Source organism: Dermacentor variabilis, chromosome 7, assembly GCF_050947875.1.
Source record: "Dermacentor variabilis isolate Ectoservices chromosome 7, ASM5094787v1, whole genome shotgun sequence".
Lineage (NCBI taxonomy): Eukaryota > Metazoa > Arthropoda > Arachnida > Ixodida > Ixodidae > Dermacentor > Dermacentor variabilis.
The window spans coordinates 146,729,374-146,751,840 of record NC_134574.1 but is presented as its reverse complement, the minus strand read 5'-3'; the positions used below and the strand labels follow the sequence as shown (position 1 = coordinate 146,751,840).

The 22,467-nt window shown below is 47.6% G+C and overlaps 1 protein-coding gene across 1 annotated transcript in view; it reads right to left on the bottom strand.

Annotated features, from left to right (window-relative positions):
- Positions 1-11,176: 11,176 nt before the first annotated feature.
- Positions 11,177-22,467, bottom strand: part of LOC142588119 (homeobox protein SIX6-like) — a 75,460-nt gene continuing 64,169 nt past the window's right edge. The window contains exon 2 of the mRNA XM_075699601.1: positions 11,177-17,318. Within this exon, the coding sequence (XP_075555716.1) occupies positions 16,787-17,318 (532 nt within the window). The 3' untranslated portion in view covers positions 11,177-16,786. The remainder of the gene's footprint in view (positions 17,319-22,467) is intronic.

Genomic DNA, 22,467 nt, shown 5'->3' with positions numbered 1-22,467 from the left:
CGAATTGAAAGGAACATGCCTGCAAGGTCAATGTCTGTGCGCTTCTATGCATTGTATACGTATGTTCCTACGAAATAGACTCTCGTTTTCCGTGATTACCATGTTTGTAAAATATTAAATGTCAGGCTCACGTGCGAAACGACACCGATAATCGCAATAATCATGGCTACGTTACCAAATGAAAAGAATCTGATAACACGACTTCTAATGGGATCTTTATTGATTCAAGCGACAGACTAGAGCATCTACAGAACCGATGGAAATCTGCCAGCTACCTATGCACCTATGCATACACCTATACATATTGGCCTACAAAAACGACACAGGGCTGTAACCTACACAGATACAGTAAGGTGATCCCACATACATATCGCGGCATCTGCCCCTGGTGCGGCGACACACGCCCTACACTCTTTCACATATCGTGGGGGTTCGGGGGCAAATCTCAACACTTAAAGACGCCTAGCATGTCATTTGAGCGGTGGGAGCTACAGCTGACCGGCGATACCCTGGCGGGACAAGAAGCTCTCGTCCAGCAAGTACATCGAGCAGCCATGGACAGTGGAGCCCTGGAATGAAGACACCACCCACTCGACCTCAAGAGTAACCACCTCGATGGTCCGAATAAACGTTTTCTCTCTCTCTCTCTCTCTTGCCCGCTTTATAGTTTGATCAAGGAACCCGTACGGGTACTGAAACTTCTCTGCATGTTTTTTTCCACCTCAATAAGGCTCTGTGTTAAATTTTTCGGCTAATCTATATCGTACGCACAAGACGTGTAAATCCAGCGATCTCGTTTTTTTTTTTTGTGCCCCATCAATGATAGCTACACTACGGATCTCTGATTCTATCCGCAGGCAATCGGGACGTACCTTATCATCGCAGCGTCTCTCCCATGCACTGAGCATCGTATACCTGCGGTGTGATTCGGCTGCGCTGAGCCAGACACGTGATGCTCGGTCGCTCGATCGCGCACTTTTAACGACAACTCACACAAGTGCGTTATTATTAACACTATGCACAGTAATCTCCGAATGCTGTTTCCTGAACGTGCCCGTGGATGTAAGTGAGCGATCATCTCTTATATAATATGCGTCGACGACCACAACAGCAGAAAGGAATGAAACAGTCGGCCATCAGCTCACTCTTGTGCGTGGTTGTCTCGTCCCTACATAATTCTTCTAGATTCCCGCAGAAGAGCTGCTGCGTTTGTTCAGATGCATCAACCTACATATGTGACAGTTTGTGACGAACCAAACGACATACCCTTCATTATGTGTGTATGCGTGTGTATTGTGAACTCTCCAGCTTATACTCATCTTTCAGTCCCCTTTCCCCCGTGCAGAGTAGCTTACCGGGCTCAGCCTGCATAGTTAACCCTTTCTTGTAGAAATAGTAATGTTTTACGCCTGTTGCATTCAGCATTGCACGCGCATGTTTGAATGTAATGGCCAATAGCGCCGAGTGCAGTGCCTGCGATGTCGAGGAGTCTATAGATGAAACCTTCTGTGCTGCGCTGCCCATGTTTTGAACATGAAAGACATGACCCCTGCGAAGCTCTAAATCAGGTGGGTAGAAAATCGTCCGCCTTGAAGAAGATCTTGGCACCATGGGCTCGCATATCGCAGCTACAAGACGTCACAAAACGCACTGCTGCGATTTTTGAAGGCTATCAGATTGAGTGACCGTCTCAGACGCAGATCAGAAAACCGCTACTATACGTCGCGATATCAATGGCGGACTTTCTCTTCTATTCTTAATACTTCCCTCTCCTTTTCCCTTTCCCAAGTCCAGGGTATAGCCAACCTGGCTCGGTCCTGGTTACCTCCCTGCTTTTCATTTATAATTTTCTCTGTCTGTCTGTCCGTCTGTCTATCTGTCTGTCTGTCTGTCTGTCTGTCTGTCTGTCTGTCTGTCTGTCTGTCTGTCTGTCTGTCTGTCTGTCTGCCCTCTCTCTCTCTCTCTCTCTCTCTCTAAGAAATAGTTTACGCGTAGAAAAACAAATGCTCAACCTAATCTAAAAATTCTGAGCGCAATGATCTCTGATTGCATCGCATCGATTTGAGTCGGCGCATAAACATGGTTTTCCCCGGTATTTCACGAATGCCCATGCGACGCTTCACACAGACGATAGGTGCATGCGCTTTATTTTAGGAACCGGCTGTCTATGAGTCATATCACCTGCCTTGGGTGTTGCAAGATTTACAGTCAGCGTATTTGCGACCGAAACTCGCACCATTGTGATTGTGAACTAAGAAATACGAAGAACCATGGGCAACGTCCGAAGCCTTTAGTTGTTGGCAATTCCTAAGTAAAACCTTAGTTACGTTTCCAAAAAATCTACTGGGGAATTGCTGCACTATAGTTCTGCCTATATTTTATCACTCAGATGCACGAAATACGTATATTTTTTCTTACTTCCGTAATAAAATTGGGACCAGAAAATGTTAACCTCCCTACCGTTCCCATATACCACCGATTTCTCATCACGCAGTTATGAATGCCGCATGCATAAGCCGGTGGCGATAAAATTCCAAGACGTACCGTCTTCCATGCGCTCGCCTAATCTACGCGATGAAGACTGCAACACAGGCGACGTTGAACTTTACGGTCGCAACTGCTTTCCGCTCTTGCAAGATAATTAACGCCGCGCAGCTCCGCGCCCATGCCCCAAGGTTCAGCACGCCCTATCGGGTTTCGCAGCGCGTACTACTCAGCTCTCCCGCCACTCCCTGTTGTGCTCCTCGCCGGTCCCGTAAAAAGCAATCGACCACGGTGCGGCCACGGCGAACGCGTGGTTCTCCCATCTAACCTCGGTGTACTATAGTGTTTAATGACGGACGCGCGTGCCAGCGAAAATGAACGCGTTCTGTGTGAACGGTGCCCGGCGAAATGAGGGAGGAAAACTTCTCAATCTTCTGAAACCCGAGCAGTCCACGCTGTCTCCCTCCTTCATCTTCTCGCGGGGCGGACACACACACACGTGCGCGAAAAGAAAATCCAGTGCAAACTAGCAGGCGCACAAAAAAAAAAAGAAAATTATGTGCTCGGCCGTCAATGTGCGACCGCCTTTCTCTGCGTTCATGCAATAAAATAATGTACACAACAAAAAAAAAGAACGAAAGAACACCGTTTTTGGCGTGTATTCCGCGCTCTCGGACTCCCTTGTGCCATCGTAGAAGACAATACCAGCGCCTTCAGTCACACCTGAAAGAAGGAAGGAAGGAAGAACAAAGGAAAGAAAGAATTCGCACTGAGCGAATCTGCTCGCCCGCATTGCGAAGGTCGCGTTGCTGGCGCCTCCATGACTGTATCCCGCCTTGTGCAAAGCATTTGGTGGAACAGAACACGGCAGAGGTTCGAAGATTGATTTGTGAAGTCGAAATGAGGCAATGAGACCGTGTTACTGCCTGCATGTCATCCTAATGTATGTGAATGGTAGAATACAGAATGACATCCTGCCAAAGGTGCTAAATGCCTTCGTGCAAACGTCACGTGACTTCCGGTATTGCCTGCCTCGTGCTAGGCACTTTTCAGTTAGCGGGTACAGACAATTCACTTGTGAATTTCGTCAAGAACTAAGGCGCAAGTCTTCGAGCTATATGAGCACTAACAGAAACTTACTCGTAGGTATGTATGTAAAAGCTAAGGTATGACGAGTAGTTGCGATTTTTTGTAGATCTAAATGAAAATACTTAAATTTCAGTGCAAGCCAGTTACAATATGGAGGTCGTTCTGAACTTAACTGGAGCTGTGCAAAAGTTCGTCCGAGTCCCATTCCGCTGTATTGGTTTTTTTTTTAGCAAACGCCAATGCAGTGCGCCGTTCTGCCCGCGCCAGCGCGTGGACAACCTCTCGTCGCGGGAGCAATAACCGCCTAAATTGCCTGCCTTCTTATATTAACACAGCCTCGAAGCACTTTGTTACATCCATTATCTCCGCTCCTGCGAACCCGCGTTACGACGGGGTGTCAACCACGCGCGCGCGCGGCTCGCGGAAGCAAAAATGGCGGTCAGGCCCGCGCGCGGAGTGGCCCTGCTCATATGGCGTGGTCCCGCAGCGTGCGAGAACACGCGCTCCCCCTGGCGGTCGCGCCCTGTCACGCCTTCCTATCACGCGTTCGTTGCAGCGGCGGCGGCAGCGGCAAATAGCCTGCGAGGTGTGGCCGCGGCCATTGCTGCCGCGAGATAGAATGGCAAACTATATCATCGCTGACCGCGCGTACAAAGCGTAAGGCACACAGGCCCGCTCGCGCGCGTATACGTATATGGCAGCGGAGGCTATGCCTGCTTTGCCCGTGTTATGCAGTGCAGTATAAGATAGGAGCGCCGCCTTGTGTTCCTCGAGGTAATTTGAGACACTCCCTCCCACGGGTTTTCTTTCTCGGCGACGGATTCTTTTTCTCTTTTTTCTTTTTTTCGCAGAGATTGCCCCAACGCTGACCAGTCGCCTGCCGACAGAAACAAAGTGCGCGCGGACCTGCGAGCCGAGTCTCGCTTTCATTAGGCGCTGTCCGTGACTCGATCGCGGTAATGGTCCTCGGTCGTTCGGGCAGCCCGCTAATGCGGATTCCTGGAGTTTCTCGCGCTGCGTTCTGTATTAGGTGCCCCGAGAAAGGTGCTTGCACGTGTCTCGACGAGGCGCGGTGAAGTGCGGTGTGCTATTGCCCGGCTTATCATCAGTGGCGCTGTGGACGCCCCTTTACAAGTTACCCGCCCACGCTGTCACTCTGTCACTTTTTCTGTCTCTCTACTTTCATTCCCAGCTACACACCGAAGCGACCTGCCCTATCACATCGGCGAAATCGCCTGCCCATGCGCGTTTGCAGATACCATGGATATTCGTTGTCATGCCATAAAGAATATGGTGTATTCATGTGTATTCGTGCAAATTTATATGTTCATGTATCCTTTTTCGGTGTAGCTTCGGGTCCTTTATATAGGGGTACATATGTAGACCCCACCACTTATGTAATACCCCTCCAATCAAGACTAAAGAAGAAGAAAAAGAAAGAAGCCGTGGAACGGAAAGTAATATGGGCATCCAAGACGTCACGTAAATTGAACTGTGAGTCTCTGGGATTCGTGCCGGCATGTTGTGACGGCTATGACACGAGAAAGTGCAGCGTCACTTTAATCCCACTTACTTCGCTCCTGATGGTCAGAGTTTTTGTTGACGCGGAGACAGTGTAGTCAACGATAGCCTAAAGGATGCTCACAATGGCTTTCTGGCCCTATAAGCACGAGGTAGCGGGCTCGATTCCAAGCTACGGCGAGAGCATTGCGATGGATGTGATTGCAAAACGCACTCGTGCACTTTAGTGTCAACGCTTGTTCGCGACACCCAACTTTTTAGAGCGCAGCTCTTTGGCGTCCGTTCCTGGGTTTCGCGTCGTCGTCGTCGTCGGCCTCGTAACCAGCTCCGCCCCCCTTTCATCCCCCCAGCGCTAGCAGCGACCGACTGATACCGCTGGATGCCGCTGACGCCGCTAGAGAGTCAAGATAACGTGACTGCATAGAACACCGTCGCCGCCATGCAGAAAGAGGAGGAAAGGGTCCACCCCCCCTGTTCTTGTGTGGCGGATAGGGTGCTCTTCAGTTGCCGACGCGCCGGTTATTCGTTGTCCCTGAAACCAACTCCGCAGCTGGGGTTGACTCACTATCGGCGTCAGCGGCATCAGTCAGTCGCTGCTATCTCTTCCCTCCTCCCTTTATCGTGTTGTCCGCTTACTGCGCGCGCTTCTGCCCCCATCGTTTGCCGCTGGGTGTACACGCCGCCCCCCTCCCCCCTCTTCCTGCGAGTCTCCGGTTGTCAAAGCGCCGGCTCGAACTTAATTCCTTTCTTCGCTCCTCCTCCAATGCAACCCCTGTGCGGTGGCAATCAGAGAGCCAGATCGGTGGCGGCGGATCTGTATATGTGCACCGCCCGAGCCGAAATTGCCGCTGCCGTTCGCCCTGTGTGGTGGCAATCAGAGAGCCAGATCGGTGGCGGCTTGACATAAAGACAAACAGCAATTTCCTAACACTTATGCGGGAGAACATCCCGTTCCTCTCGCTCGTAACGCGTCCCACGGCTGTGACAACCTCGCGAGGCACTTGTATACATCTCGTCTTTGAGAATCAAGCATTGGTGTACCAAGTCGAACATACATCAGTCTATTTCTCCGACCACAAAGCTTCCTTCATGACTGTCAAGAACTGTTAGTGGAGTCTTTGTTAAAGGAATACGTGTGAAAAATAAAAAAAAAATTCTGTGATAGCGCATACATGTGTTGCTCGATTTCTTTGCCTCAATCTATCGAAAAGGTGAAACAGCTTATTTGCTGCGCTCAAACTTCGCATTAGGAAGTAACGTAATCGTCGGTAATTTTTTTTTAAGTTAACGAGAGACGAGCAGGCGCCTCAGATTCTACAGCCCAGGCTCTTGAGGCTCTTTTACGGTTACGTTTACGAGACACGGCCTCTGGGGCGACGTCTGACCGAAGACACAGGCACTCTGCACACTGACTTGTCCAATCGACGTCCATTGAAATTTATACCAAGGAAAGTAACCGACCGAGAACACGGTCTGTTCAGGGCCAACAAACTGTCGTTACCAATGTAGATACATGTCCCCAAATTAAGGGACTTCACTATTACATTTTATCTACTAGGGACATCCTAAGGCAAGGTGTAGGAACCTCACAGCGTCTGGCATCGTTGACATAATATACTCGGTTTAGTGGCTTTCGAAAATCATATAGCCATTGATTAATTTTTAGTAGCTATTGCTTACCTAATGGCAGCGCAAGTTGTTCTCCATTTGAGGACTCCATTTGTTGACAAAAATGTTGCGCGGTTACATCTCTGGCGCCTGTAATGCGCCAAGAACTTGAAGTGAGATGAGCTCATCATTCATCATGAGTAATATAAGAAGTTGATCAAATCATTTTGTTCAAGACAATCTCACGGATGTCCTCCCCATATTATTGTCATTGCTGTATTGCAGTGCACAATTCGTTTCTTTCGTGAAAAAGCATGGAGGTCGGCCGAGACATTTCTTTATAAGTTATTCGCTAGCACTGCATGGTGACTATTTAGGAATGGTGGGCCGGTTTGTGGCAAAAGTAATGGTGCGCATTTCCGTTTGTTATATTCATTTTCTCCCAGAACTATCATGATTTACGAACGGAAACCCGTGATGGCAAGTGTCATTGTGGTGTTCTAGTTCACAGAAAAAGTCAGTATTTATAGAGAGCCTATCCTTGTTACTTTCGTTGTTCCATAAATTATCGCTTCCTCAATGCGGGTCGGAGGCCCAAAAACTAATGGCTCTGGGTGTTTTGTTTAATGAAGAAGCCTCGCACAAAGCAATACCAGCTGCTCCGAATTTCCCAGTACCACATAGCATTGGCGCAGGCAGCAATAAATTGCAGCGTGCAGCTGCTGGAGCGTGAATTACGACTGTCAGACCGGTACGCAATAGATAATTTTGAATTAAAACGCCGACACTGCTTTAGGTGGGAAATGCACAGCTTTAGAGCACCTATGTGCTGTGTGGTCACACAAACGCGCTGTATCACGTGTGACAAGGGCGGCGCGAAAGTCGCGATGCCTGACTATATCTAAAGCTGGTTTATCGCAGTTAAGCGAGCCCAGCTACTCGCCGGTGTACGACACGTCGCCAGCTTGCATATATAGCTGAAACTCGTCGTCAGTGCATTGCTTCGTCAGGCAACGTTGACGCTCGAGCGCACGACGAGATTGATGAAAACTTTGCCTCCAGACTTAGAAAGCCCTTTTCATCTTATAGGGTGGTTGCTTAGCACAGATCCAGCTATCGTTGGATTCGGGCAACGAGGTGCTTCCGGCATTTGGCGATGTCGCTTGGGGCCAGCCAACCCCGCCAGGCCAATCAGGCCCCATGTCAGTCAACTGTACGGACGTTAGCTATACGCAACCACATCGAGCGTATTAGCGCCGCGTTTTTCTACGTCAGGGCAACAGTATCGCGCTTCGCGTAGTGACAGGCCTGTTATCGTGACCGAGTAAAACGTATATAAGAGTGGCTTGCGCATGCTTTCCCGTAACATCGCAGTGCCGATTTCTTCAAGTACGTCGCAGACGCGTTCCATATATTTGGCATTTGAGGGTCTCGTCGCGGAAGAGACTTGTGCTGCACCCAACTCGCCAGGAGGAAAGAAATGCCAACATCGTAAGCAATAAAATTAAAAGCAATGCTAAGATCCGATTTCCCAGCAGAAAATTTTGGAACAGCATATCGGTACGGTGTGTGTGTGTGTGCGCGCGCACGCGCGCGCACACACACACACACCGTACCGATATGCACACACACACGCACACACACACGCATCGTACCGCGCGCGCGCGCGCGCACACACACACACACACACACACACACACACACACACACACACACACACACACACACACACACACACACACACACACACACACACACACACACACACACACACACACACACACACGCACGCACGCACACACACACACACACACACACACACACACACACACACACACACACACACACACACACACACACACACACACACACACACACGCACGCACGCACGCACACACACACACACACACACACACACACACACACACACTAAGCCCTTCACGCTGACCGACAGAGCATTGCCAGTTAGCACACTTACGCTCTGCGTAGTTCTCACGTAAAACCTGCCATGCCAGCTTATCTCTAAAGCACTCCTACCTCTTAATGCGATAGCGCATTATATTGAACAGATTCTTTGATTTACTTGATTTTATGTTATTTAGCCGTTTGAGATATGCCGTTATCGGCGTGTGCGCCCATTCTTGGGCAATCTCATGCAGAATGAATATATGCGCCTCTGTGACGGAAGTGGCACAGAATCCTTAAACGTCGCACCGGTCCCATTGGCCCTATAAATCTCTCATAAATTCCATTCCTCATAAATCCCCATTCCTCGTCATGTCTCGGCGTATAGGTGTCTCACTCTGTGGCCTGATTTGTTGCTTGAAATTTCGACATCGCTATATGAGCAGCGTAGTGCATAAACACAAATGTCGCACGTAATCAAAGCATTGGCGTTTGCGCTGGATTACGCTGATACACTTAAGGAAAATACACATTCCATAGGATGCAAGTAAACGCAGTTGTACACATTGGCATTCGTTGCATAGAGTTTAATTCACCGCTTCGATAAACCTTTGCTTCACATCGATTCCGACGTAGGCGTTAGATGTAGATATTTTTTTATCACGCTTTCCTCGCTTCACTCCAACCCTTGCCGCACTGTATGGACGGTTCCGTGTGTACTGCTTGTAACTGACGGCTACGTTATTACAGTATTACTGTACATTATTACCCGAAGCTTATCCGAAGGTTCGTAGGTTCGTGGTCAAGTTGGTTGATATCTTAGCGCTATATGACACATGGCTACTTACGTAAGCAATAACAACACTCGATACAGCAGCAACACTCACAAGTTTTGAGCCTACCAGGGGGAGCTTTAGCTCGGGTGCTCCTATCTAAATACACGTAAGAGGAGAATACATTTTTCTCGGCAACCACCGCACGAAATTTGACGAGGTTTGTTACATTTAAAAGAAAAACTTAAAATCTAGTGACTGCTGGTTTCGAATGTTTTTTAGGTAGTCAGTTTTTTATTAGGAACTGGCAAAATCTGAAATTTTCAGAAGACGGAACTATAAATTTTACAACTCTGTAACTCGACAATGACAAGTGATATCATAGTTATACGAATTGCTTCTAATAGTAAATCTAAAGCGGACAAAATTGATCTGTTACACATCAATATAAAGAAGTAGTAATATGAAAACACAGCTCTTGCATGATCCTTGATGAGTCCAGTTTACAGAACCGTGATATCTGTTCTTGTTGCAGAGCTATTAATTTGTAAACTTCGTGCTTCTATTTTTTCAAACTCTCGAATGCGTAATTTTTTTTTAACAAAATGCACGCCCTTAATCGAAATTCCGCTTCCAACAGTCAATAAAAATTTAACTTTTTCTCTCAAGTGTAACAAATTTCATTAATATAGGTCCAAGGGATTATCTCAGAAAAGCGTTTCTGCGTTTTACATGTATTTGAGTAGGCCGCGTCGGCTTATTCAGAAAACAGAAAACAAATGCAAGACAGGTCTCGTATTGTTAGTTTCAGTCTTCCTTCATTTTTTTTTCTTTTTTAACTTCTGCAAATCACCTTGAATCTCGCGTCCAAATATTTGGAGTGGTCTCGCCCTATTTAGGCGCAAATAGGTCTTGCCAACTTTACTTGTACCGTGCAATCCACTGTAAAAGGGAACACGTGACTGCAGAGCGCGTGCAAAACTTTCCCTCCTGAAATTGCACTGTCAGCAGGCTTTGCAGCAGGTCACTCATGCTTGGTGGCGCAGACCACTTTCTTCTGCTCGCCCGTGGAGTGCATTTACCTATGGCGTCCGCGGGCACTTGGTGATAGGACATCAACAAAGTGAGAGTCGCACGTTGCAGTGTTTTCTTCAGCAGCAGGCGACACTGTGCGTCTGACTTGGCTGTATCTTCCTCGTGCTCAATCGCCGACTCCAGGCCGTAATACAACGAAATGGCGAAAACGAAACTACCCAAATCTTGCACATAGCAAAAGCTATAGGTGGACCTTATTTATGCGTATCCGTGCCATCGCCACGGGAGGCCTTTCGTAGACGTCTTGATCTAATTAGACCAAGAAGGAGCACTTCTGTGTTGATAACATAACCTGTGGGATTTTCCGAAGTCGTAATACCCAATTTTCCGTGAACGCTCCTTTCGCTGCGGCAGACTTGAGCCCCCCTTTTGCAGATGATCGCTCTAGCTTCAGAAACACTATAAAATAACACATGGTCTGGCTTTTTACATCGAATAAGTTGTCCTTACATTAGCAGCTTAGTGTTATGTTTTTGGTGTAGTGAGAATTTTCCTAAACCAACAGTCTGAAGTTCTGACTATTTATATTCTTTGCTACCCGTATTGGGTTCCTTATACGATTTTTAGAGTCCGGGCTTCAAAATCACTCATTTACTCATTTTTCTCAGTAACATAATTTTCCTGTTCTTTCGCGGTAACTAAATAACGAACAGCACACACGCACCCACAGAAGCAAGCAAACAAACAAACAAATACCAGGGTTCGTTTTCACCCATCCATTTATTTATACTATCGTTTCCCTATTTACAAAAAGGAAAAAAAAGGTATGGAGAAAGAGGCATGTACACTGTTTTGACAGAGACGTGTTGGCACACACGCAAACTCCATATATAACTCTCGTAAGTCTATTTATAATATTCGCGCGTACACACTCATCGCGTACGCTTTATTCACCGACCGTACAACATGGCCGCCACGCCTCCTATCTTGTCACTTTCCTCCTAACCAGCTAATGAAAGAAATGAAAGCGCACTTTCGTACCCTTATTACAGTGTGAGAGCTTCGTAATGCGCTTTCCGTAGCCTGCAAAGTGGACATATCACGTGCATTTCCTGGGACACTAAGGATAAACACTAAACCGGTATAGACAGACCGGCGGATTATCCTTTCAGAGCTATACCAACAGTTTCTAGGCCAGACAAAGCCGAAAAGCATATTTTTTTACAAGTGCAGAAAACTAACGGAAATCTTCTTCAATTTCGCGTTCAGACTTCGGTCACAATGACGTAAGTGTGACGTCACGTGCTTCTGGCAATATCTACCCGGGTTCCTACCGCCTTCGAGCAGGAAAACAATTGCCAAAAAGTTGGTCGGCTTTACTTTCGTGAGCAACCTAATCTTCCTTAGTGAACGAACCTTGTCCCGAGCTTACAATAACAGAATTTGTTATGTCAAGGCAAATTGCCGTGGGAATTGTGGTATGGCGGTGCTTCTGCGTGCTTTCTTCCTTATTAAAGCTTCCGCTGCGATCGCAATAAGTTTACTAATTTCCTGTTCTATAGATATAGGCTACGAATCTAGCAGTAACTCAATTATTCTTTCTCATTATTATCCATTCAATGGTTTTGTGTGCTGTTATCTTGCTATCTCTATGTTCTTTCTCCGCGTTTACCCAGCATGAATAATTTAACCCTGAAAGACCCTGTTTATTAAGTAACATTAACACTCTTCTATTGGGAAATTTCGATCAGTGGTTACGTAACCATTATTAGACAGGTGAACCGTGCGCTGTCATTCGCCTGCAAATAAATTTCTATTTCAATAAAGCTTTTCGAGCTTATAGTAAACCTTCATTTGGGCCTAGTTGGAACATAATTCTGAACTTAAACTTGCAGCGCAAACACCTAAGATGGACCACAAAAGGAAGATACGACATACACTGGCGCTGACTAACTTCTTTATTTCTTCGTCGTCGAGTGTGTCGTATCTTCCTTTTGTGGTCAGTCTTAGGTGTTTGCGCTGTAAGTTTAAGTTCAGAGCTTAGAGTATTCGAATGGTGCGCTAATCCCAATGCTGATATCATTGCGACGAAAAAGATTAGGCAACTCGCACGCTCTTTGATCTTAACAACGCAAAACCGTTTGCTGCCGCAACGTAGGCAGCAGTCGAATATTACTCTCGCAGTCTAGCACGCGCAACGCGACCAATGCGCGCGTTCGAGCGAGCCCGCAAACAAAAAAGGACAGATAAAAAAAAAACGTTGTGCCTTGGAATATTACTTTACACCGCTATCACAACAGCTGGAAACCTGAAAGTGCGACGAAAATGAAGAAAAGATTCGAGAAATGAAAGCGCAAGAGAGAGAGAGAGAGAGATAAAAGAAAACAACAGCACAAAAATATTGTGATCGCTTGCACGCGTCGAGATTTTTTTTTTTTTTGCCGAAAAACAAAATGGTGTGAAAGTGACGTCATGAAACACGAAACAACCAAAACGTTCGACAGCGACTACATAGCGAGCTTTTCCTTCTGCACACAGGATTGTAGAAAAAAAGTTTTTTCCCTCGGTATCGCTATACAGTGGAATTGCAATATAAAAACCGTTGGTATAACGAACTATTTCATAAAATCAACTGAATGTAAAATTTCATTGCATAATGCATGGATAGCCTTCAGCAGCTGTAATTGAATTGAAAATATAAGGCTCCATAAAGTACAGTGAAGTAAATTTTTCTGTCTAGCAGTTTGGGATGCATCAGATGGCTGCCGAAGTTATTCATTATAAGTGTCTCAACAACTGCGTCGGCTTCACTGATCGAGTTCTCAAGGTATCTACCTTAGGTTATGGCACGCTTTGTTTTCTGCCACTATAGTGGTAGAAAACACCCTGCGTGACACCCTGCAAAACACCCTGCAAAACACCCTGCAAAACACCCTGCAAAACACCCTGCAAACTGCGTGACCACGCAACGCTTTGCCTTCAAGTTTCTTCAGCGAGAGCGTTTCAACTAGATTTGTTCAGCCAACTCATGTGTTTACCTTTATAACGAATATTGGATACAGCGAAACAATTATATGCTACGTTTATAACGAATATTGGATACAGCGAAACAAATCTATGCCTACAATGCGACTTTGTTATGGTCAGGTTCAGCTGCATTTGGACAAACTGTCATCAGACACTCGTTAAAACTGACGCTATTGAGGCTCGTTCTGTCACGACAGAGATTTTGGTCACTAACGCAGAAAAAGAAAAGAACCGGAAAGAAAAGAAAGAAAGCCTGTTTATACCTGCCAGCAGTTGCGTGCTACAGGGCGACGTCGTATACGTTCCAGCACTGGCGGCACCAAAGTCAACGCTGTGGTGATCGTACGAAACAATAAAAATAAGTGTATTTCATTCGTGCGCTTGCCGTCAGCGCTGACTGGTGCTGGTTTCGCGCTGACCTGAACAACTAGATTCGGCTATTGCTTCGGGTCGCCACTCGCATTCTTTCTTGTTTTTTTTTCCGTGTCGAGTGAAAGTGTTGTTCAAGAATCTGCGCAGATGCCTTGCACGTGACGTCACAACGAAACCTGCACAGGTTACGGCCGAGTCGTGAGAAATTCCCATTGATCTTCGCAATATTCTAGATATCTGCATGGAGTAGTGAATAGCGCGCAATCATTTCATTGTAGTAGCTTAGCTTGTTTCAAGATCCTTTAATTTCTAAAAGCAATCACTAATATTGCGGCGCTGACGATGAGGCGCGGCTAAATTGAACCTTTGTGGACAGTCTAAACTGCATCATCACGGTGACATCTACGGAGGGCCCATAAGTACCGGCCTCGGAGATCTCCGGTGGTGAGCAAAACAGTTGGCCAGGGAGCTCAGAGGCGCTGTAGCAGTAAAGCTGTACGAATTGTAGAGTTTCCCGACAAACATAGGTACCATTACAGTAGAGTGCTCCTCTCCCAGGTTGTAATGCTGACTGGAGTGGCGCTTCTCACTGTGCAGGCCACACCGTGTGAATGAATAAACGCGGAATAAGCAGGTACTGTTTAAAATATAAATGGGGGGGGGGGGCAGCTATAACCATAAAAGACATGGCTGGGAACTAGCGTTTGCCATTTGTAATCTTTACCTACGGAGCCTAAACTCATGTTACGTAGCATGAACGAAAGTTCATAATGCTCGTTTCCGTATCTCTAGGTGGCAGACGGGCGAGAATTCTTTGAGGAGTCCCTCGTATTTGAGTAGAAGTCGTCGTGACGTCAGTGAGAGGCATCTGCACGCGATTGGTGGCGCACGCGTTCGCGATGTCTTAGACAGACAAGCGGCAAAAGCGACGTGCTGTCATTGCACGTGACGTGATCTCTCGTCTGAGAGAGCGAAAGACTAGAATCTATACACGGAACGAAGGTGGGAAAAAGGGAGGAGGAGGCTTGCTGTGAGCCATATGTCAATAATAACCACATTTTCGTGCAAAAGCGTTCCAAGTCGAGAGTCCAAATTCTCTCCTGCTGCCCCGCACAAACGCGTACATGCACACATAAAACACTGGGCAGAGTGTCCAATATCTTTTCTGGAACGATGAAAGGAAACGGTCCAGGGTTGTCGTCGTCAGAATGATGGTCAAATCTGTACACCGTCTCTCTCTACGTGGTCCTGCTATCGTTATTCCCGTAGAGTTGGCTTTGGGAAGAACCTCCTGGTCCTCGCTGACGACGCCGGGACATCTGTGTTTTGCTGTGAGGCGCGCAAGTTCCCTCGCCTCTTTGGTTCCGCACGTCAGCGCACATCACCGCAAACCACCACAACACCACTGATTTCTGTTCCGGAGCACATAGCACCGCGTCGAAGCCATCTGCTTGAAGTGAACGTTTTGTTAGCGCAGCCTCGTTTCCAACGCAAGGGTCCTTTTTTTTTGCCGGTTTTGAAGCAATCGTTGTCGCTGAGCTCACAATGTAGACACACCGAACGCAATGCTAACTGTCCCCTTGCTTGCACACTCCTCGCAAAATTACATGGGTCAGGAACAACCACAAGAGTGTTAAGAGCAGTGTGCTGGATGAGTGAGCATGAATGTCCCGACACAGCTTGCGGGGCACTCACACAAAACCACACAATGTCTCTTCGCTTCAAAGCACAGCTGTCGATTGATTTGCATCCACCGCCACACTTCTGTCAATCATTCGCGCACAATCACACATTCATCCACAACGGTGCACACACAATGTCGTTTCCCATGGACGACTCACCTTGGCAAACCTCCGAGCTTAACACTTAAAGACTAGCATGCTCGGGAACGGCTGAACAATCCACCCAACGTTTCAATGCTGGAGTCACTCCAATTTCTGGCTTACGTAGTGGCAGGCAAGCTTTCACTGTACACTGGCAGGTATGTCACGGAGGCAGCCCGCTAGAGGCGATGGCAAAGCTGGCAGGTTGTTGTGGACATTGCTTGCTCTCGTAAACCTCCTGATCGTCTGAACCTTTTTATCCCACAATTATATCTTGATTCGGCAAGTGAGATTGTAAGAAGTGGAAACCACGAAGCCGAATTCGTTATTGCGTGAACGAAAACAGATTTTGATTTCTTTTTTTAAAAGAAAATGGGCATTTTCATTGCCTTTAAGCTAGCGTAGGTGGTGCCCCGGAAGGGCCATTCCTAGGTCAGGAGTAGTTTGTTCTGTGAACATGGGTATGCGTTGCAATGTAGCACGCTTTGACGAAGGGAGTTTTCTTGACCGCATATAGAAGCGGCTATTCTTACGGTTCTGAAACTTGCGATTGTCGCCGTGGGCATTTCTCCACCGTCTTGACACACCTCGCAGTCGTCGATACCGTTTCTCAACTGAATATCGCACAAGCAAGTCCAGCGCATACCCCTTTTCACTGTTTACTGGGTTTTTAGTACCCAGCGTCGTAGTCATACCGGTGACCACACAAAAGACGTGCACCGTCACATCTGGCAAAGCGCCTGTCTCCATTGTCGCTGTTGCGCCTTTCTTCCAAACACCGTCGCTAGGCGAGCGACATGTGAGCGGTTTCAAGAATCTGCCCACGAGTAGCCTTTCCTGCTGCATAAGGCCGGTGTCATCCCGATTGCGCTACGGCGAGGGCAAAGTCGTGGTCCTTTGCACAGGGCCTCCGTGAGCTCCAGGACGTGGGGGGGGGGGGTGCGTTCCCTTGTCCAGTAGCTGCGCGTTGTTCATATAGACGACTGCACGAGTCTGGCCTGGTTACGTGCAGAACATGGATTCGGTCCTGGCCGCAGCCGCAGCGGCCGCGGCTCCCCTGGACTGCGCCGCCATCAGGTGCGGTTCCGGGGGGAGCAGGCAAAGCGGGGACCACGCCGACTCTCCGGCGGCGGTCCCCGCGACTGATTGTCATAAGGCCTGGTAGTCGGGCGTCAGGCCCAGGCTGAGGTCGCTCAACGCCGCGGCCGAAACCAGCGGATGCCCGAGCCGAAAGCCACTCGCCCCGGTGCCCGGCAGCACGGAACTGGGGTCCCCTCCTCCGGAAGCTGCCGCGGCCGCCGCTGCGGCGGCGGCTGCCGTCAGCGTGGACGTTGGGTGCACCGAAGGCGCGAGAACTGGAGCGCCCGTCGAAGAAGAGCTCTTGAGGTCCGAGCCGAAGAGGCCGTTCATGCTGTGCGGGTGGTGCAGTGACAGTTCGGTGGTGGGCGTGACGGGGCTGCCCGGAAGCCCGCCCAAGTGCAAGTGGTGGGGCACGCCGCCGGAAGTGACGATGGAGGAAGGAGGCGGAGGAGAAGCCTTGTTGCTTCCGCCGTGATGCCGGTCCGACTTGAGCAAGGTGCTGCTGTCCGGGGGACTCATGCAGCCGCCGGAGTCCGAGCCCGACTTGCTCGAGTGGTTGCTGTTGCCCGAACCTTTGGTGGGCAGCTTGTCGTTAGGGTCCCTGCGCAGACAGGAAAAGAAAGCGAAGGGGCGGAGCCCTTTGTCAGAATGGAGTGTATAACGGGAATTATAAGATAAATGCTTAGCTCTAGCGACGTGTCTGCGTGCAGGAATGCTTCTAGGAAGGAGGGAAGGAAAACAAGCGGTGAAAGGGCAGACAGGTTAACCAGATTAAGTGTCCGGTTGGCTACTCTGCACAGGGGGATAGTATAAGGGGCAGAAAAAGTTTAAAAGAGATGATTAAAAAAAAGGAAAGCGTCAGTTAGCACATTTAGGTTTTTCAATGAATCCCGTTTCCTTTAAAAAGCACAGTAGCTCTTTTGAAGCACATTCAAATGAGGAGAAAGCTGATAATTCTTTCTCTTCATTGACTAGTAAGTACTAAGTAAGTACTAGTACCTCTATTACTAGTAAGCAACCTAATAAATTGAAGCTCACCGTATATATATATATATATATATATATATATATATATATATATATATATATATATATATATCAAACCGTTCCCTCTTTCACATACCACTTATTTTATGTACAAGAGTGTAGCTGCTGCCTGTGTCTTGTAATTGCAGAACAAAAAAAAAATAGATTTTGCGCCAGCGTTTACAAAATAGCAAGTAGGAGCTCGGAGAGCTGCGAACGACCACATCTATTCGCCCTAGAATACGTGTGCATGAAGACACGCAGGGAACAGAAGCTATTACTTATCGCAAGGCTCTATGAAGCTTGGGACATGCAACACATTATTGTTATTATTACTGTTACTTTATTATTATTATTATTATTATTATTATTATTATTATTATTATTATTATTATTATTATTATTATTATTATTCATTTTGCGCGCAACATCCAACAGCGGGCCTTGAGAACTTCTTCGTGATAGCACTGCTGGCCGGATGTCTGCGCTGTCGCCTGACAAGTCGTACGTTCAATCGGGAACACCCGGCGTAAAAAAAAAAAAAGGAAAGGAAAAGATATACGCTACACGTTTTCTGCGCTAGCGTATACGTTAAATCCTCGAGCACGCCCTCTTTCGGATACGGCCGCCAGGTCAGGCTTAGCTGCGGGAGCCCCGCGCCTCCGGTTCATCCCTACACCAACGAGCGACCCGAACGAACCAAAAGGCAAATACAGACGCGGAAATAAACCAGTGGAACACTCGTATATACTAGCCTTCTGCTCCGTCTGGCGTGTGCGTCCGTTCTCTCGTATGCACCACGCCTCTCGCTTCGTCTACGAGACTTTCTTCGCTTCGCCCCCTTCGTCTGCTGCGGTTCTGCCCATTCGGCGAGATATCCTCGACGGCCGCTTCGCCGCCTCAATCGCCACTTCTTTCCGGCATGATTTATTTACGGCGCCCTCCTGCGGCCTTTATAACGCGCGCTGCCCCCACTTCTCGCCTTCGCTCCTTCTAGCCTCCTCTCCTTTCTAGGCTTCCCGCGCCCTCTCCTTGCTCTCTTCCTCTGTTAGCGTGGTCTCATCAGGCCCTCTTCCTAAACGTCCTCTCTCTCCTCCCTTCGCTCCTCCTCCCCCGTTTTCTGACAGTTGCCTCCCCAGCGCCCCCTGTTCTGCCCCGCGCCTTTGATTCATTCAAGGATTCGCGCCGGCTCGGTGCGACGGCGATATAGCGTTCGCCCTTGTCTCGAGGCGCGCCTGTGCCACATCGCCGAGTTCATATTTGCCGTTGCTTTGCGCTTCGTTCGGTCACCCTTTTCTTTGCTTTTTTTTTTCTTTGCCCGGTCGGCTTTCCCGCTTCCCGCGTAGTACTTCCCCCCTCCCCTCGCCCCATCGTCGCCCGTAGTGCGTTTGGGCGCCGTCTCGAACGCATCCGTGCAGCGCCACCGAAGTCTGAGGTGAAGACCGCGGTCGAGCCCTGCTGCTCTTCCGCATATTACCGCGACGAGCTAACATATTCACTAAGTTATACATTTACTAAGACAACTAAACCTAAATACTAAGCAACCTAAGGATGTCAGAATATTGCTACAAAGTTCTATACGGATTTCGTTGGTGCGAAAGTGGGTGGTTATTGGCGGCAAAAATGACGGCCATGTCGCAGAACGCTTAGCTGGCCAATCTTCCCGCTCTTTCATGCAAACTGCGGAACCGATGAGCTCGTCAGGCTGACGCCACGGATTGTTGTGTTGGGTGACTTTACGTACGCAAGTTTAAATTATTTCTTGGGCACGCGTGTAATGTGTATGCTGCAAGGTACGATGTGAAAAATAAATTGTGCTTGCGTATTCCACACTTTCCAACTCCGATATAGGCTTATACATTCTGCAGGATTCAGCAATAAACGTCAACTGATAACCACCGCTCTGTCTTCTCTTGGTGATTTGACTGTCTCGTTTCTGCGCTAGAATATAGCATGGATATCGAGTATTTTCTTGCATTTGGTACTGTTTTACGCGGAAAGAGTTCCTTAAAGCTATTACGATGAGTCTTAGATTACACAAATACGCAGTGCAACGATATTTATTTCTAGTAAATTATCGTGAAACGGACGTTGCGAACATTTGTGACGTCACCGGATGACGCTGCGGCAATATTGATCCATTGACGTGGTGTAATTTGTTTTAATTTTTTGTGTTCCATAACTGGTTTATGAAGCTTTCACCAATATAACATCTCGCTTAATCACAATTCAGAAAGTGCAGACGGCCACACTTGTGTCTAGAGCGCCGAAACGGTACGAATCGGTACGCAACTCAGAGATATCGATATCTCTGAGTTGTTAACTGGTTTGAAAAACGATGCCTGCGATTAGTTGAAGTAACAATGACACCCTGGCAACGCATTATTCACCCCGGTACCTTGAACCTGGCAGCTGTTGTGTCATTGCTGTACTTTCCCACGGCAGCTCAGCGCTCGAGCGCTCCAGGCAGAAGTGTGGGCGACAATACAACCGAAAATTCATCTTGAGTTGATGTTTTCACTTAGTATCTCTTTCAAGGAACACTAAGGCTAAAGTAATACGAGCCGTATGATTGAATTACCCTCCTACAGGCTCGATAAGTGAGAAAACTTCCAAGTTCCTGCAGCAGAGAGCCGTGATGTCATGCGGTATGAGAGTGTGAGTTCAGACGTAGTTCAGGTGGACTACAGTAAAACATCGTTATAACGAAGTTGCAAGAGCAAGAATTACTACGTTATATCGTTTATTGCATGGACCGCACTACGAATCCAAACGAGCATTTCAAGGAGAATTTCGCTTCTTGATATCTATTATTTTGTTATAGCTCGTTTCGTTATAAAGAGGTTTGGCTCACATTGTATCCCAAAGGCCTGCCGCGGACGCCCTGTGCGTATGGCGTTCTGTACCTGTGTACGAGGTCGCGGGTTCAATTTCCGACGGCTGGGGCCGCATTGTGAAGTTCGAACGCGAAATTAAAAAAAAAATGAGATGTTGACCGTGACTTTAACAACCTGTTACTGCGGAATCAAGAAGACATATCTTCGAAACAATACTTTATAAAGCACTATATTAGCATCAGCCTAACCTGATATAACATATCTCCTTAGTCTCTGTTTAAGGACACTGTGAGGGAGTCCCTTTCATTTTGAACGAGTACCTCTGTTTGAAAGATGGCTGGTATTGAACAGAGTCACCGTCCATGAAAGGTAGCCAAATAGGGGGCTCTGTCGCCGGGCGTAAGCAGCAGCACTGCTGTAGTTCTCGCAGCGTGGGTTTTCGGCACGCTGCACCGAACTGTTTCGACGGATAAAGCCACGGGTGCGTCGTATTTTGCTCAGGGATGACGTCTTCGTGAACGCAGACGCCACCGCTTCGCCCATGTCTCGCGTTTTCGCCTGCTCAGCTAACCCCTGCTGCACCGCGTCTCTTCCTATCTGTTTTGCGTATGCACTATAACCGTGATGCTTTGTTTTTTTCGCCATAATCTCTTGCCGGGAACGCAAAAGGAAACGCTGCTAATATCGTGACGGAATTGCTCGTAGACTGTGTACCACATTTAGACATTATTATAGTAGCAGAGGCTGTGTCTTTTTTTGAAGGTCATATCTTGGCAACGTTTAGGACACATTCGCGATTGATATATATATATATATATATATATATGTTTGTGTGTGTATATAGTGTAACTGACGGTGGTCCGGAGCAGACCAGCGTCAGCTGCATTTCGCTCCTCGACGTATGTCGAGTGAGCTCTTGAAAACGCTTTGCAGTGTCCTGAACGTGTTTTCAATCGTGGATCCGGGACATCAAAGAGCTGCGACGTAATGCTACCGCATTTCTCTCGCGTTCTGCGGCTAAATCACCAGTCAATGTTCTTTTTTCATCATGTGACAACACATGGACTGGTCGCCTTCCCGAAGGCACCTGCACACAAATCCCTTACCGAATACCTTCAATAACAACACGTCAGCAATTGCGTCACACTCTCAGATTAAGATTAACTTGGCTTTCATTCGTCGTTATGCATACCTTAATAGCAGCGCTGTCGTGTTCATTCCTTAATGCGAGGAGTGAACACTTTGAGAGGCCAGGGAACGTGGTATCGATTCAGTTTGCGTTTACGAAACAGGACGACACCTCGCACTAACTTTTGCTGCGTGTCCGCCACCGCATGCACCGTTAGAAAAATTTCATATTATATACTATTTCTGCAGAGTTTCTATAGCCTTCAATAGACACGTTTTAGAAAATTCAGTTGAATTTCAGTTCGGAGGTTTGTTCATACTGAGACTTTTGTTCCGGACTAGACTATTGTTGAGCTTAGGTTCAAACGTCACTCCTCTGCGCAACTTTGCAAGCGCGTCGAGCTGCTTAGAGGAATAACTTCTGAACTTCAGGAACAGTTTGCACGTATGGCTTAATCGTACAGGACAACAACGCAAGAAATGGGACCCGAAAGAGCAAACCGGTATTCATAATCATTTCCCCTTGCTGGCGCTGTTTCGCAGGCATAAGTTTTAGCCTGAGCGTGTTTTGAACGCATAGTGCCTTCTAGCTTCCCGCTTGAAAATGATCTTGACTTCCCTTTAAGCGATATAGCGTTCGGACGGATGCCAGCAGTGTATACCTCTTCTCTCATTAAGCGCCTTCGTAATCTAGTCCCACCCGTAAATGCATCAGACGGCTAAGATCTTGCAGAACTGCGTAATCTTAACAAAAGACTA